Source organism: Silurus meridionalis, chromosome 26, assembly GCF_014805685.1.
Source record: "Silurus meridionalis isolate SWU-2019-XX chromosome 26, ASM1480568v1, whole genome shotgun sequence".
Lineage (NCBI taxonomy): Eukaryota > Metazoa > Chordata > Actinopteri > Siluriformes > Siluridae > Silurus > Silurus meridionalis.
In genome coordinates this window covers 1,811,586-1,829,430 of record NC_060909.1, presented here as the reverse complement: position 1 = coordinate 1,829,430, position 17,845 = coordinate 1,811,586, and the positions used below count along the sequence as shown (strand labels likewise).

At 42.3% G+C, this 17,845-nt stretch overlaps 1 protein-coding gene across 3 annotated transcripts in view; it reads right to left on the bottom strand.

The window, feature by feature from the left end:
* Nucleotides 1–17,845, bottom strand: part of cep89 (centrosomal protein 89) — a 57,374-nt gene that overhangs the window by 25,173 nt on the left and 14,356 nt on the right. For 2 of the 3 annotated variants that reach the window (XM_046840780.1, XM_046840779.1), the window contains exons 12-19: nucleotides 17,057–17,107; nucleotides 10,509–10,592; nucleotides 7,427–7,530; nucleotides 6,607–6,722; nucleotides 5,946–6,126; nucleotides 4,640–4,807; nucleotides 4,298–4,439; nucleotides 2,735–2,824 (exon numbers count right to left, since the gene is read on the bottom strand). In XM_046840780.1, the coding sequence (XP_046696736.1) occupies nucleotides 2,735–2,824; nucleotides 4,298–4,439; nucleotides 4,640–4,807; nucleotides 5,946–6,126; nucleotides 6,607–6,722; nucleotides 7,427–7,530; nucleotides 10,509–10,592; nucleotides 17,057–17,107 (936 nt within the window). Of the gene's footprint in view, nucleotides 1–2,036; nucleotides 2,120–2,734; nucleotides 2,825–4,297; nucleotides 4,440–4,639; nucleotides 4,808–5,945; nucleotides 6,127–6,606; nucleotides 6,723–7,426; nucleotides 7,531–10,508; nucleotides 10,593–17,056; nucleotides 17,108–17,845 lie in introns of all 3 variants that reach the window. The other variant, XR_006924595.1, reaches the window with a different exon arrangement.

Genomic DNA, 17,845 nt, shown 5'->3' with positions numbered 1-17,845 from the left:
GATGTAGTTCACATCTGGCGTAACACATCTGCAGACACACCTCATTCTCATCCATAAAGCACTTATTTTCTTCAAAGGTCATGAAATCAATCACATGTGAGTGATGTGTCACATCACTTTTGCCCCTGGGAGGGCGGGAGAGAGAGAACAGGAGAAAGGGAACGAGGGAGAGAGGAGGAGAAAACACAGTGTGGAAACACAGAGTGTAATTACAGAGTGTGGATCCGGCGCTGTGTCAGTGCGCTCGGCCTCACCGCTCCGACCTGACCGAGTACACGTGCTGAATACTGATATCTCCAGACTTTGACCCAAAAACAAAACCGAATTACTGGAAAGTGTGAAAGGGATAAGAGGGGGAAAACACACACACACGCAAAAACACACACACACACACACACACACACACACAGCCTTCCCTGCTTGTTACTACATAGTACCCGATGTCTGAGCAGTCAGGCTGAACATATCCCTGTCCGCCTGCTGTTGCCATAGAGACGCCTCGCATCTGGACCACATAGAAGACAGACATCAGCTCCGCTGGGTCACACGCAGGGTTTAGAGGGACAATGTGGAGGTTAGCACAAATACACACACACACACACACACACACACACACACACACACACACACACACTCGGTCACACACTGCAGCTGCTCTCACATTATACTTTTCTTTCTTAAAGATAATTTTGCCATGTGTGCACTCTCTCTCACACACACACACACACACACACACACACACACACACACTCTCTCTCTCACACACTGACACACAAATAGGAGCTCTTTAGGAGGAGATCTTCCCCACACTTCCATTCAATGTAAAGCAGATCTTCATGGAGCTGCTTTGTGCACAGGAGCATTGTGATGCTGGAACAGGTTTGAAGTGAATAATGTGTAATGTGTCTTACAGAACATCTCATCATATTATATATCAATTATTTGGTTCAATCAACCTTCATTGTCACGTTCTTGACACTAAAGGCACCGCACTGTTGATTCTGAAGGCCTCGAGGCAGATTTCATTGACCCCAGCAACATATGATGACTGAAATCTGATTGGAGTTTAGGACAGCAGAGAAGGTCTTCCTGGCACTTACTGCTCGACACGGTCTATAAGGCTCCTACAGGGCTACTGAAAGGTTTCTAAAAGTTCCTCAAGGGTTCCTAAAGGGTTTTTGGATAGTTCATGACTTTTAAATGGTTCTACTTGAAATCTTTTGTGAAGGGAAACTCTTCTTCATTCAACCTTACTGAGATAATTTCCTCAGTTAGCTTCAAACCATCTAAACAAACTCAGAGACAAAAAGAGACGAAGAGAGACGGGCAGATAAGTAGAGGACAAATCTAATGTGATTCACATTCTCATGCTTCCAAGTGTCTGAATTATTGTATGTGATTTACGTGGCCCTGAACCAAATCTTTATTAATAATGATGCAAAAATCCTTCATGAAGGTCAGACATCAGGAAATGTGTACACAACTGTCTCACTCTGGATGGAAAAATAACTGAAAGTTACTAAGGTTACAGGTTCACATATGGTTACCAATCACAACCCACTATTCACACCTGAACTCCTTCCAGCCAATCACAATCCTCCATTTACACCTGAACTCCTTCCAGCCAATCACAACCCACTATTCACACCTGAACTCCTTCCAGCCAATCAAAATCCACTATTCACACTGACCAAGTATAAATATATTTATACATTTGTTTGTGTATCAGTTTATGGTGTATGTATTTGTGATTGCGTTCACAATCGTGTACCACAGACACGCCAATTAATCCTGTTTGAATTTAGATTCTGATTGGAGAGTTGCAAAGAGAGAGAGATTCGTTTTCTCTATTCATTCGTTCCTCTGTTCTGTTCTTAGATTATGGAAACTGAACTGCAGAGATGGTATTCTGTTCAGGTCTCGACACGTGAGTATGAAATTTCATAGCCCGGATCTGATAACAAAACTCTGGAGCACGTTCAATTCTCCGGAGTGATCAGGAATAAACAGAGCAGAAGGTTACAAAAGTGACTCACAGCATTTTGGAAAAGAAAGATGGAACCTCAGGCTCCAACCGTCGGGATAGAAGTCCTGCTCATGTGTGAGGTAAAGTACACACCTGTGTGAGGTAAAGTACACACCTGTGTAAGGTAAAGTACACGCCTGTGTGAGGTAAAGTACACGCCTGTGTGAGGTAAAGTACACGCCTGTGTGAGGTAAAGTACACGCACGTGTGAGGTAAAGTACACGCACGTGTAAGGTAAAGTACACATCTGTGTGAGGTAAAGTACACACGTGTGAAGTGAACCTGCAGAAGATCCACCAGAGAACTGCTTTGTTACCTGCAATACACACTACTGAGGACACATGAGGTCTCATCAGCATCTTAGGCTGTGTGTGTGTGTGTGTGTGTGTGTGTGTGTGTGTGTGTGTGTGTGTGTGTGTGGATAATGAAAGGTTTATTTAATAAAATTTTGTATGTCTGTGTGATTCTGTCTCAGTGTATGTGTGTACATTTTATTAGGGTGCTCACACACACACACACACACACACACACACACACACACACAGAGAGAGAAATAACACGTATACACATGTATACACCTCAGATTGTGTTAAGCTGTGAAGCTTTGACACTGCAGGTTTAGGTCTCCTAGTTCTGTATGTGTGTGTGTGTGTGTGTGTGTGTGTGTGTGTGTGTGTGTGTGTGTTTGGTGTTAAGTCGTGCCCTTACCTTGACCTTTTCCTGAAGTTTTCCGAGGCGGACCGTGCCCTCCAAGATGCGGGTGATGATGCCCTGCTTGTCTTTCTCCAGACATGAGGCCTGAGGAGGGAAACAGGAAACAGGATAGATTACACACACACAGAGAGAGAAAGAGAGAGAGAGAGAGAGAGAGAGAGAGAGAGAGAGAGAGAGAGAGAGAGAGAGAGAGAGAGAAAGAGAGTAAGAGAGAGAGAGAGAGCGAGAGAGAGAGCAAGAGAGAGAGAGAGAGAGAGAGAGAGAGAGAGAAATAAAAGAAAAGACAAGAGAGAGTGATAAAGACAAACAGTGAAATTGAGACAGGTGTAAAGAAAGATGAGTTAGAGGAGTAGAGGAGGAGAAGAAGACCACACCTGACTGAAGGTCGCAGATCAGCAGGGAAGGAACGATAAAAAGAAAGAAATGGAGCTTTGAATAAATGACAGGAAATGGGATATATTTTTGTTCAATAACGTATTGAGTTTCCTAATGAGAAAAACCCGAAAGAGAAAGAGAGAGAGAGAGAGAGAGAGAGAGAGAGAGAGAGAGAGAGAGATGAGCTGCGTGGTTTCTGTAAGCACACTGATGTTTCTGCGGACAATTCGACGTGGTTTAATTGCATTAACTGGGATGTCAGTACTAATGATCGAGTCTAATCGAATAAATTACGCATAATGTAATCGTATTAGCTGTTTAAATGAGGTGTGTGACGCCTCTGCCGCGGTGCCATGTGCCAAAACCTGTCTCGTGTGTGTGTGTGTGTGTGTGTGTGTGTGTGTGTGTGTGTGTGTGTATTAGGGATGTGCGTCCGCATAATTGAGGGCGTTGCGATTATAAAGCATATAAAGCATAGCCAGCGATACGGTACATTAAAGACATATGAAGCAGCTATCGATGTGATACGATTCCCCCCCTGTCCCCACGTGCGATCTGATTTCCATTCACTTCAATGGGATACGATATGATGCAATAGAAAAAAATGTAAATAATAAATAGTTTTTTTCCAAATATGTCGAAAATGCTTCGCCTTACAAATGCCAACTTTTTTAAATCGATGCATCAACGTGTGTGTGTGTGTGTGTGTGTGTGTGTGTGTGTGATCAAGTCATATAAAAAGATGCTTCCTCACACCAACACCGCTGCAAGATAATCTATTCGGTCAGTTTTCTGTTGCAAACTTTAACAACAGTTTGACCTCCTCAATGCTGGGAAGTGATCCTGGTATAAGGCACCATTTTAATGCTCACCTCGAGATGTTCTTCACCTCCACAACATGCACCACCTCACACCTCCACCTGGATTATTACTTATCAGTTTACATGATTGTGCAGTCCATGAATGTAAAACCGGAAGATGCACTGTAACTGATAGAGCAATAGAATGATGGCGTGATTAATGAATGGTAGTGCAATTTGGAGTGTAAAACCACATCTGGGTTTAAAAGTTCGGTGTCCCAATACTTTTGCTCGTTTCGTATGGCTTGGCTCAAGAGTGTGGTGCTGATCACTAATATTGCGTGTGTGTGTGTGTGTGTGTGTGTGTGTGTGAATTTAGTACCATGTGTATGAGCTGGTCTCTCTCGTACGTGGTTTTCTCCGCGAGCATCACGACGCTGGTGAGGTACCGGTGAGCAACGAGCTCCTTCTCTAAACAATCTTCGATCTGCTGCTTCAGAAGATCGATGCGCCTTTGAGCCTTTCTACAGAGAGACAGAGAGACGAGAGGAAGAGAGAGAGAGTGGTGATAGAAGTGTAAGACGAAATCTTTTTATCCGTCATTCCCGGGTTCTGTAAGTTTGGAACCGAAGGAACGTGTGGACGAAGGACAAGATAATATCGGATTAAAGGGTGGGAAAACATTTCTGACGTCTCATATGTTGAATAGGTGTTGAAGGTGCACCTGTTGGCTTGGCGTGCCAGCTGCAGCTCGCTCTCCAGATGTTGGATGTGCGCATTGAGGTCGTTTTTCTCCAAAAGAAAAGTCTTTTTCTCAGCTTGCAGATTGGCCAAGCGATCCTGCAGCCCCTCCACCTCCGTACACTTCCTCTTCTCCTCTTCTTCCAGCTTCCTATGAAGAAGACACAGACATACAGATAGGTGGGAATGAGGAAGCTGTTTTTTTTTTTTAAGCCAGGTGTCCACTCACTGGGTCTATCCTGGTGGGAGGAGTCTCTCTCAGGGTAACTCCGCCCACAAACACAGGGTTTGCTGTTCACTAAGGGTTTGGGATTAAGATCATTTTGACACTACACTATGGTCTATGGAGTCACCAGATCTGTGTGTGTGTGTTTTCTGGCAGTAGTAAAACAATCCATCGTAATATTTGAAAGAATCAATAAACCTAAAAATAAATAAGTGCATTTCACGTGTCGGCAAACTGCTGGTTTCATCCAGAGACAAATCTAAGGACTTGAGGAATCTATGGCAAGGTGATTTGAAACTGTTCTGGCATCTTGTGTCTGCATGAAGATCCAGACAAAAAAAAAAAACAGGACCATTGAAGTTCCTGCATTTGTTTCTGTTTCATTTCATTTCATTTTCAAGACGAGGAAAAACTTCAAACTCTTCTCTCTGCTGCACTCGAGGTTCCTCTCCCTAAAGGTTGACACGGACAATAAAAAGGATCTTTTTTTTGTAGGCCATTCGGACTCTCAACCAGGAAAACACCAAGAGCTTGTACACCACCCACAACCTCAAATATCTTGAACCTCGGTCCAAGTCTTAGCTTCATACTTTTACACAAGGCTTTTTGGACTAACAGATTTTGATGTTTTGCAGAATTAAGCATTAGATACCACCAACCTTCAGTGCTGAACAATTCAAATTAATTTTTCCTCCAGGAAAACATGTTCCAGAGGTAACAATTTATCCAGAGTTTCTCCAGATAAGAGAAAAGCATCTGAATCTTTCCCTTCAAAAAAAAAAATCTGCTCTCTTAAAGGGTGCCAATAATTTCAAAACTCTACGCTCCCCTTAGCCAGCTGTAGATGATTGATCTATAATCTCTCGAATCGTTTATACGCCTCATCGGTGACTGATGACCATCACGGATCCACCGCTGAGATCCATCAACAGAGAAAATCCTGGACTTACCTGGACAGTGTGCTGGATGGTCAGATGGTCAAAGTGTCATTTTAATGCATCCTCTTTAAAAGTAAGTAAATAATTTGTCAAAAAATTCCTAAAAAAAAGATTCTCCAGCGTACCATTTGAGCTTCTCTGTGGTGGTGGTGTGCTCAGCGCGGCTGACCGAGTTCTCCAGGGCCAAGCCAGCTTTCTGAAGCTTCACCTTCAGCGTGCAGAGCTCTTTATGCGCCTCCTCCAACTCGCCTTCCAGGTTCTGCTTCTCGGCCTCCAGCAACATGAGCTGCTTCGAGATCTTACACACTGTAACGAGACATGAAGAAAAACCCTCACAGTACGGAGAATGACACCGTGCGGCCAAAAGTTTGTGGACACCTGAGCTATTAAATTGGTATCTCATTCCACATGTAGTCTCCATTTCTTGTTATAATGAGCGCCACTCTTCTGGGGAGATGTTCCACTAAATTCTTTGTGGAGATTCATTTAGCTACAAGGGTGTTAGAAGGGTCAGGTAGTGATGTAGGTGAGAAGGTGAGGAGGCCTGGGGTTGCAGTCGGCGTTCACATTCATTGTAGGGTTGAAGCTCTATAGCAGGAGATCTTTATGGAACAAGTTTGAGTCTCCTAGTTCATGTGAAGGGAAAATTTTATGTTCCAGCATCCAAAGCAATTTGCTGTTTGCTGAAGAACCGCATACGGCATTAAATGTCAGGTGTCCCGATACTTTTGGCCTTATTGTGTAGCAGTCTGTGTGTGCGTGTGTGTGTGTGTGTGTGTGTTTTACCTTCCTGTGTGTGTTTGCTTTGTGTCTCTTTGGATTTCTCATGCTGCAGTTCCAGCTGTTCGATGAGCACTTGATTCTCCTCCAACACCAACCGTGCCTGGTCCTGCAACTGCTTCCTACAAACACACACACACACACACACACACACACACACACACACACACACACAGAAAAAAAAATTGAATATATGGACATCACGTTGTGGACACCTGACCATAAAATTGGTTTGTGCTTCTTATTGAATGTCCAATTTCCACATTTAGTCCACATTTACTCTCATAATAAGTTCTGGGAAGATTATTTGAGATTCGTGGAGATTCATTCAGCCACAAATTGTGTGTTAGTAAAGTCAGGTACTGATGTAGGTGAGGTCAGGAGGCCTGGGGTGCAGTCAGCGTTTACATTCATCCCAAAGGTGATCTTCTGTATGGCTGGAGATCTTCCACTCCAACCCATTTAAAGAATACATGGGTGAAATATTATATTCATCCCTAAGAAATGATTCACAGGACATGTGGTTCTCCTCCAAACTCTTTCCACAAACTTGGAGGCACACGATTGTATTAGATGTCTATAGATGCTGTGGCATAAAATTTTGCCTTCAAGAGATACAAACCATGGAGGCCAGCTCCATGAAGATCTGCTTTAGATGGTTGGGAAGATGTGGAAGATCTCCTGCTATAGAGCTCTGGCCTCAAAGTTAAGAAGCACATACGAATGTTAGGGTCAGGTGCCGACAAACCTTTGTGTAGCTATACCTAATAAACTGTCCATTTAGTGTGTGTGTGTGTGTGTGTGTGTGTGTGTGTGTTCGACTTACCATTCCTTATTACTGACACTGCTACTCTTGCTGAGCTCTGCATGAAGCTTCTGGTTCTCCGCGATCACCTCCTCCATGCGTGTTTTCAACTTCTTGAATTCCTCCTACGAGGACATGGAAAAAATTCCTAAGCTGAGTGTTTAGTGTGTGTACAGTACGATGTTCTTCACCTCACGCCGCTGCATCAGGCTCACGTGAAAACACAAGGCGTGTAATAAAAGTGCACGAGGGGATTTTTTCATCATACAGTTATTTCTTTCCTGAAATGTCTCTGGTATTGTATTTAGTATTGAGACAAAACGTGGTATGGACCCATAGTGGATTTGACGGATACAGAGACACAAACATAACACTCCATGTAAAATAGTGCTGAACTTTATACAAAAAACCCAACAAAAACAGCACGTGGTGTCAGTGATTCACCTCTAGTGGCCGCTCTCGTACTGACAGCGGACCAGAAACCGGAAAAACTATCGGTATGGATTTTTGCTGATAGACGATAGTTTCAATTAACTATCGGTGCCAATTAATCGGGTAAATCGATGAATCGGTCGACCTCTACTATAAACCTCAAACCTTTGAAAAAAGCTGCCTGTGTGCCAGTGTGTCTTTAAGAGTGTGTGTGTGTGTGTGTGTGTGTGTGTGTGTGTGTGTGTGTGTGTGTGTGTGTGTGTGTGTGTGTCTAATACTATTCGCATTATGCCATTAGACACCCACTGTGATATAATGCATTATCATAATAGCTCACTGATTTTTTTATCAAGACCACATCTTATGGAGTCCAAGCCAAGACAGGCTATGATTGAGAATGTGGTAAACATAAACGGACTAAAACTCCTGACTTGTGGTGTCCAGTACCACAGCACTAATTAATCGCGTATAGCAGCGTGACCAGTCGTGTTTTATTCTGTAGTTGCTTTATGACTGAAAAAAATTGTTCCATTCAGTCAGTTTAACTCAGTAAACGTCAATAACAGCTTGAACTCCTCAAAGCTGGGAAGTGATCCATGTATAAGGTGATAATCAATAAGGTGGTATAAGCTGTGAGACCTTTCACTATTTTAATGCTCTCCGCTGTACTTTACCCCCAAATCGCCCAATAAGGTCCTGTAACACCTCACACCTGGATTCTTATTTTATTAGACATGTATAATAAAGAGCATGTACTTTATATTTCTCACAAACCAGTGTTCTACAGTCCAATAGAGACTTTTGCACACTATAAATGTCCAAGAACAAAGTACACATGGTGGATAAATTACACAATTCATGTTGATGAGTTCAAGTAGATACACTCAGTAAAATGTGACTCCGGTAAGAGTAAAAGTGTCCCTTTAAACTTGAGTGAAAATACAAAAGTTTTTGCCTTCAAATGTATCGAAAGTACTATGATTTATTATAACTATAATGTTCATATTATTATTTTTGTCGCTTCGCCTAATCAACGCAGTTTATGTGAAAAGTCTCTAACGTTACTTTTAACACAGCAACATAATAATAGAATGCTATTAATGAGTCAAACACTGATTGATGTCTATCACATTTATCCTGATTGTGACCTGCTGTGCGTTTGAGCAGTTTTTATTCGTTTGTAAATTAAAAGGGACGACTGATTTTTCGCAAATCGAGTAAAAAGTAATTTAACTTTGACATGCAAACTGACCAATCACAGCCCTATTACCGTTATTTACTGACGTGAACGTTCACACACTCACCTCGGAGGACTTGAGGAGCTGGTCCCTCTCGCTCAGCTGGTCCTCATACGCCAATATGAGCGGGGATAAATATTTCATGTCCAACTGCAGGCATTAAAGTGAAAGAGCAGAAGGGATGAAAGTCCATGAGGACGCTTTAGGCTCTGACAGCATCACACACAGATCATCGCCTCTATAGACAGACCGATCTCTTTATTCCTCCCAGAGGGAAATTCACAATAATCACTATGAAACAATGTGACAAGCGTGAGACTGTTAGCCTCCATTGTGTTCATGAGGCATCAGTGATGAGGCCTAAATGGCAAACGATTACAGCCGTTGCTAAGTGATTCCACAGACAAGGTTAGAAGAATTAGCGTGATTGAAAACGTAATGAAACGAACCCAGCCATTAGGGAGGCACAAGCCAGTGCATTCTTAGTGCCGGTCCCAAGCCCGGTAAATGGGGAGGGTTGCGTTAGGAAGGGCATCCAGCGAAACACGTGCCAAATCAAATATGCGGATCACAAATGAGAATTTCATACCGGATCGGTCGAGGCCCGGGTTAACAACGACCGCCACAGGTATCGTTAGCCGACAGGGTACCGTGGAAATTGGGCTACTGTTGGTCAAGGAGGAGAAGGAGAGGAGGAAGACATCTACAGAGACGGCAGGGAAAGGAGCAGTGTAGGAGAGTGGAGTTTCGGGTTGGTACTTTAAATGTTGGTACTATGACGGGTAAAGGGAGAGAGGTAGCTGATATGATGGAGAGGAGAAAGGTAGATATGTTGTGTGTTCAGGAGACCAAGTGGAAAGGGAGTAAGGCCAGGAACATTGGAGGTGGGTTTAAACTGTTTTATCATGGTGTGGATGGAAAGAGAAATGGTGTAGGGGTGATTCTGAAGGAAGAGTACAGTAAGAGTGTAGTGGAGGTGAAGAGAGTTTCTGATAGGGTGATGATCGTGAAGGTGGAAGTTGAAGGGATGATGATAAATGTCATCAGTGCCTATGCTCCACAAGTTGGCTGTGAGATGGAGGAGAAGGAAAGATTCTGGAGTGAATTAGATGAAGTGGTAGATGGTGTACCTAGGAAAGAACGGTTAGTGATTGGGGCGGACTTTAATGGGCATGTGGGTGAAGGGAACAGAGGTGATGAGGAGGTGATGGGTAGGTATGGTTTTAAGGAGAGGAATGTGGAAGGGCAGATGGTGGTAGATTTTGCTAAAAGGATGGAAATGGCAGTGGTGAGCAGTTTTTATTCGTTTGTAAATTAAAAGGGACGACTGATTTTTCGCAAATCGAGTAAAAAGTAATTTAACTTTGACATGCAAACTGACCAATCACAGCCCTATTACCGTTATTTACTGACGTGAACGCTCACACACTCACCTCGGAGGACTTGAGGAGCTGGTCCCTCTCGCTCAGCTGGTCCTCATACGCCAATATGAGCGGGGATAAATATTTCATGTCCAACTGCAGGCATTAAAGTGAAAGAGCAGAAGGGATGAAAGTCCATGAGGACGCTTTAGGCTCTGACAGCATCACACACAGATCATCGCCTCTATAGACAGACCGATCTCTTTATTCCTCCCAGAGGGAAATTCACAATAATCACTATGAAACAATGTGACAAGCGTGAGACTGTTAGCCTCCATTGTGTTCATGAGGCATCAGTGATGAGGCCTAAATGGCAAACGATTACAGCCGTTGCTAAGTGATTCCACAGACAAGGTTAGAAGAATTAGCGTGATTGAAAACGTAATGAAACGAACATTTCAAGAAAACATGAGGCTGAAACCTCAAAACAAATGAACAAATGGTTGAAATGTAATAGAGTAAAACCCCGTTGTACGAGCAACCTATAGTATGAGCAAACGGAGATATGAGCGACCTTGCTCGCAAAATTTTACCCTGTTTCACAAACAAATTTCGAAGGCACGAGCAAACCCACGCTGCCGGTTCCCCGTATTCGGCAGAGGGTCGCATCAGTCGCTTAGTTGATGACGTATCACTCGGTCGCTCTCATTGTTCAGTGCAGCAAAAACTTAACTTTTTTTTAGTGTTATATTTTTATTTCACTAGAAATCCTGAAAAATGTCTCCCAAGAAAATCAGTGATGGTGCTTTCGTGAAAACGAAAGTGGATAAATTACCATGGAAACCGAGGAGGTTACGAGCGTGATGTGTGTCTCACACTCGCAATCAACCACTACCACAAGAGTAAGTGTTAAATGATTTTTACATTACGGTAATTTGCCGTGTATTTGTTTGTTAAAATAGGCTACAAATACTTTTAGGTGTAGAAATAAGCGATTGAATGAGATCTCGAACGATTCAATCGCTTTTACATTCATTCTTATGGGGAAAATCAGTTCGAACGCACGAGCAAATAGAACTACGAGCAATTTTCAAGAATGAATTATGCTCAGATAACGGGTTTTACAATAAAAGAAAAAAAAAAAGAAATCTTATCTTTCTGGCTAAAAGTAATAATTGTGTGGTCCTCACTAATCTCTACCAATAAACAATCATGACTGTAAATAACTGTACAACTCCTCACTACACATTATACTCTAAATATGAGCTTTTAGTAGCTTTGACCCCTCATATGTGACCTGATTGTGGTCGTTAGTCTCACTCACCAGCCATGGAGGCGCCGGCCCTTTCCCTGGTAGACCACTGTTACGAGGACACTGCAATACAGAGAGAAGACTGAAGAGAAAAACCCCATAAAACCAACACTGTGGTGAAGCTGTGGTGTGAAATTATCACTTATTATGCATTCTTTACTACGTTATATTTTCTTTAAGTCATTTCCTATAGATAACGACATGTTTTTCTCTTATTGTAAATTGTTTTCTTTTTCCATTCATCATTTTAAATTCCTTTTATCGCTGCTCCACAGATCTGATCAAGTTATTCCCTTCCAAACTGCTCTATAATCCATATTATCCCTATTATCCGTCACACGCACACATACACACACACACACACACACACACACACACACACAAATAGGACGTGACGATTCTGTAACATGAGTCACAATGTGAGAAGATTTTCATTAACTTCAGATCAGTTCCCTGCTGAGACAGAGAGAAAAAAAAGAGACAGAATCCTGAAAAAAAAAAATAGAAAGAAAGGAGTCACATCTGAGTTGTGAAATAAAAGCATGTTGCGTCCGGTCCCCAGTTAGCCAGAGATCTGAAAAGTCCTTCCTGTGGGACACCACAGTCGCTGGGTTAGAAACTCCCAGACGCTGCTGCATGCACACTTTCACACAGATTAGGCAATAAATTACATGCACTATTTAACCAGGATTGAGCTGTAAAACCTTCCCACCTGCATCAGACCCTGTGTTCAAGCATTTCCATCATGTAATGGATGTAATAGAAGTGTGAGGTATCTGAGGCCAAGAATATAATATCATTAATTCTCATAAGAGTACAATATTTTACTCATGACTCCACCTGGGCCTGTTGAGATAGTGGATTTTGATTGGTCGGATGTTCAGGTGTGAGTTATTTGTCAGCTGAAACAAAAATACGTTTAGGATTGCAAAAGACCGGAGACGTTCGAAAATCACCATGAGAACTTCATGTGGGGAATTTGGGAAAATATTCCAAGATTTTGGATCGAAATTTGGGAAAATTTATATAAACTGTATTACATACTGAACATAAATATAAAACATAAATATGAATAATGAATAATATATAATATAGTATATAATAATAATAATAATAATATATAATAATAAAAATATAATATAATATATAATATAATGAATAATAAATAAAAAATTATATAATTAATATGAATAATTAATAATTAATCAAATATAATATAATGAAAATGTAATATAATAATGAATAATAATAAATATAAACATGAATATGAACATAAATATAAAACATTTAGTTTGGTCATAAGCTGACAGACAATAATTCAGATAAAAAAATGAAATTTTGACTATGATTTAATTAGAAGTAGAAAAATTACAGAAATGTTTTGATATATAATTTCACAATATTACTGTGTTCTGTATTTTGATCAAATGAATGCAGACTTAAAGAGAATTCTTTCAAAAACCTTAAAAAGTGTAATGCATACAAACTTCTGACCAGAACTGTACTTTTGTATGATAACAGATAATTAACGCGTCTACAGAGACGGCAGGGAAAGGAGCAGTGTAGGAGAGTGGAGGTTCGGGTTGGTACTTTAAATGTTGGTACTATGACGGGTAAAGGGAGAGAGGTAGCTGATATGATGGAGAGGAGAAAGGTAGATATGTTGTGTGTTCAGGAGACCAAGTGGAAAGGGAGTAAGGCCAGGAACATTGGAGGTGGGTTTAAACTGTTTTATCATGGTGTGGATGGAAAGAGAAATGGTGTAGGGGTGATTCTGAAGGAAGAGTACAGTAAGAGTGTAGTGGAGGTGAAGAGAGTTTCTGATAGGGTGATGATCGTGAAGGTGGAAGTTGAAGGATGATGATAAATGTCATCAGTGCCTATGCTCCACAAGTTGGCTGTGAGATGGAGGAGAAGGAAAGATTCTGGAGTGAATTAGATGAAGTGGTAGATGGTGTACCTAGGAAAGAACGGTTAGTGATTGGGGCGGACTTTAATGGGCATGTGGGTGAAGGGAACAGAGGTGATGAGGAGGTGATGGGTAGGTATGGTTTTAAGGAGAGGAATGTGGAAGGGCAGATGGTGGTAGATTTTGCTAAAAGGATGGAAATGGCAGTGGTGAACACTTATTTTAAAAAGAAGGAGGATCATAGGGTGACGATAAGAGTGGAGGAAGGTGCACACAGGTGGACTATGTGCTATGCAGGAGATGCAACCTGAAGGAGATTGGCGACTGTAAGGTGTTGGCAGGGGACAGTGTAGCTAGACAGCATAGGATGGTGGTCTGTAGGATGGTTTTGGAGGCGAGGATGAAGAGGAGGAGAGTGAGGACTGAAAGAAGAATAAGATGGTGGAAACTGAAGGAGGAAGAGTGTAGTGTGAGGTTCAGGGAAGAGGTCAGAGAGAGGCTCAGTGGTGTTAAGGAGGTGTTGGATGATTGGGCAACTACTGCAGGAGTGATGAGGGAGGCAGCTAGAAAAGTACTTGGTGTGACATCTGGAAATAGAAAGGAAGACAAGGAGACGTGGTGGTGGAATGAGGAAGTGCAGGAGAGCATAAGGAGAAAGAGGTTGGCAAAACAGAAGTGGGATAGACAGAGTGATGAGAAAAGTAGGCAGGAGTACAAGGAGATGCGGCAGCAGGTTAAGAGGGATGTGGCGAAAGCCAAGGAAAAGGCATATGAGGAGCTGTATGAGAGGTTGGACACTAAGGAAGGAGAAAAGGATTTGTACCGATTGGCCAGGCAGAGGGACCGAGCTGGAAAGGATGTACTGCAAGTTAGAGCAGTAAAGGATGGAGAGGGAAATGTGTTGACTAGTGAGGAGAGTGTGTTGAGAAGGTGGAGGGAGTATTTTGAGCAGCTGATGAATGAGGAAAATCAGAGAGAGAGAAGGTTGGATGATGTGGAGATGGTGAAGCAGGATGTAGATAAGATTAGTAAGGAGGAAGTGAGAGCAGCGATTAAGAGGATGAAGAGTGGAAAGTCGGTTGGACCAGATGACATACCGTGGAAGCGTGAGATGTTTAGGAGAGATGGCAGTGGGTTTTGACCAGATTGTTTAACAGGATTTTGGAAGGTGAGAAGATGCCTGAGGAATGGAGAAAGAGTGTGCTGGTACCGATCTTTAAGCATAAAGGAGATGTGCAGACCTGCAGTAACTACAGGGGTATTAAGTTGATCAGTCACACCATGAAGTTATGGGAAAGAGTAGTGGAAGCCAGGCTGAGAGAAGAGGTGACCATCTGTGAGCAACAGTATGGTTTCATGCCGAGGAAGAGCACCACAGATGCCATATTTGCTTTGAGAATGTTGATGGAGAAGTATAGAGAAGGACAGAAGGAATTGCATTGTGTATTTGTGGATTTAGAGAAGGCGACGACAGGGTGCCAAGAGAGGAGTTGTGGTACTGTATGAGGAAGTCAGGTGTGTCGGAGAAGTATGTAAGGGTGGTGCAGGACATGTATGAGGACAGTGTGACGGCAGTGAAGTGTGCAGTAGGTACGACAGACTGGTTTAGAGTGAAGGTTGGACTGCATCAAGGATCGGCCCTGAGCCCTTTCCTGTTTGCAGTGGTGATGGACAGGTTGACGGACGAGGTCAGACAGGAGTCTCCTGACTATGATGTTTGCGGATGATATTGTGATTTGTTGTGAGAGTAGGGAGCAGGTTGAGAAGAGCCTGGAGAGGTGGAGATATGCACTGGAGAGAAGGGGAATGAAACTCAGTAGGAGTAAGACAGAGTACATGTGTGTGAATGAGAGGGAGGGCAGTGGAGTGGTGCGGTTGCAGGAGAAGAGCTTCAGAAGGTGGAGGAATTCAGGTACCTGGGTTCAACAGTGCAAAGTAATGGAGAGTGTGTTAGAGAAGTGAAGAAAAGAGTGCAGGCAGGGTGGAGTGGTGGAGAAGAGTGACAGGAGTGATTTGTGATAGTAGGGTATCTGCAAAATTGAAAGGGAAAGTTTATAGGACTGTGGTGAGACCTGATGTTGTATGGTTTAGAGACAGTGGCATTGAGTAAAAGACAGGAGGTGGAGCTGGAGGTAGCAGAGCTAAAGATGTTGAGGTTTTCGTTGGGAGTGACGAGGATGGATAAGATTAGAAATGAGTTTATTAGAGGGACAGCGATGTAGGATGTTTTGGTGACAAGGTGAGGGAGGCGAGATTGAGATGGTTTGGTCATGTGCAGAGGAGGGACATAAATTATATTGGTAGAAGAATGCTGAGGATGGAGCCACCAGGTAGGAGGAAAAGAGGAAGGCCAAAAGGAGGTTCATGGATGTGGTGAGGGAAGACATGCAGGTAGTTGGTGTAAAAGAGGCAGATGTAGAGGACAGGGTGGTGTGGAGACGGATGATCCGCTGTGGCGACCCCTAATGGGAGCAGCCGAAAGAAGAAGAAGAAGAAGAAGAAGAAGAAGAAAACGTAATGAAACGAACATTTCAAGAAAACATGAGGCTGAAACCTCAAAACAAATGAACAAATGGTTGAAATGTAATAGAGTAAAACCCCGTTGTACGAGCAACCTATAGTAAGAGCAAACGGAGATATGAGCGACCTTGCTCGCAAAATTTTACCCTGTTTCACAAACAAATTTCGAAGGCACGAGCAAACCCACGCTGCCGGTTCCCGATTCGCAGAGGGTCGCATCAGTCGCTTAGTTGATGACGTATCACTCGGTCGCTCTCATTGTTCAGTGCAGCAAAAACTTAACTTTTTTTTAGTGTTATATTTTTATTTCACTAGAAATCCTGAAAAATGTCTCCCAAGAAAATCAGTGATGGTGCTTTCGTGAAAACGAAAGTGGATAAAATTACCATGGAAACCGAGGAGGTTACGAGCGTGATGTGTGTCTCACACTCGCAATCAACCACTACCACAAGAGTAAGTGTTAAATGATTTTTACATTACGGTAATTTGCCGTGTATTTGTTTGTTAAAATAGGCTACAAATACTTTTTAGGTGTAGAAATAAGCGATTGAATGAGATCTCGGAACGGATTCAATCGCTTTTACATTCATTCTTATGGGGAAAATCAGTTCGAACGTACGAGCAAATAGAACTACGAGCAATTTTCAAGAATGAATTATGCTCGTACAACGGGGTTTTACAATAAAAGAAAAAAAAAAAGAAATCTTATCTTTCTGGCTAAAAGTAATAATTGTGTGGTCCTCACTAATCTCTACCAATAAACAATCATGACTGTAAATAACTGTACAACTCCTCACTACACATTATACTCTAAATATGAGCTTTTAGTAGCTTTGACCCCTCATATGTGACCTGATTGTGGTCGTTAGTCTCACTCACCAGCCATGGAGGCGCCGGCCCTTTCCCTGGTAGACCACTGTTACGAGGACACTGCAATACAGAGAGAAGACTGAAGAGAAAAACCCCATAAAACCAACACTGTGGTGAAGCTGTGGTGTGAAATGATCACTTATTATGCATTCTTTACTACGTTATATTTTCTTTAAGTCATTTCCTATAGATAACGACATGTTTTTCTCTTATTGTAAATTGTTTTCTTTTCCATTCATCATTTTAAATTCCTTTTATCGCTGCTCCACAGATCTGATCAAGTTATTCCCTTCCAAACTGCTCTATAATCCATATTATCCCTATTATCCGGTCACACGCACACACACACACACACACACACACACACACACACACACACACACACACAAATAGGACGTGACGATTCTGTAACATGAGTCACAATGTGAGAAGATTTTCATTAACTTCAGATCAGTTCCCTGCTGAGACAGAGAGAAAAAAAAAAGAGACAGAATCCTGAAAAAAAAAAATAGAAAGAAAGGAGTCACATCTGAGTTGTGAAATAAAAGCATGTTGCGTCCGGTCCCCAGTTAGCCAGAGATCTGAAAAGTCCTTCCTGTGGGACACCACAGTCGCTGGGTTAGAAACTCCCAGACGCTGCTGCATGCACACTTTCACACAGATTAGGCAATAAATTACATGCACTATTTAACCAGGATTGAGCTGTAAAACCTTCCCACCTGCATCAGACCCTGTGTTCAAGCATTTCCATCATGTAATGGATGTAATAGAAGTGTGAGGTATCTGAGGCCAAGAATA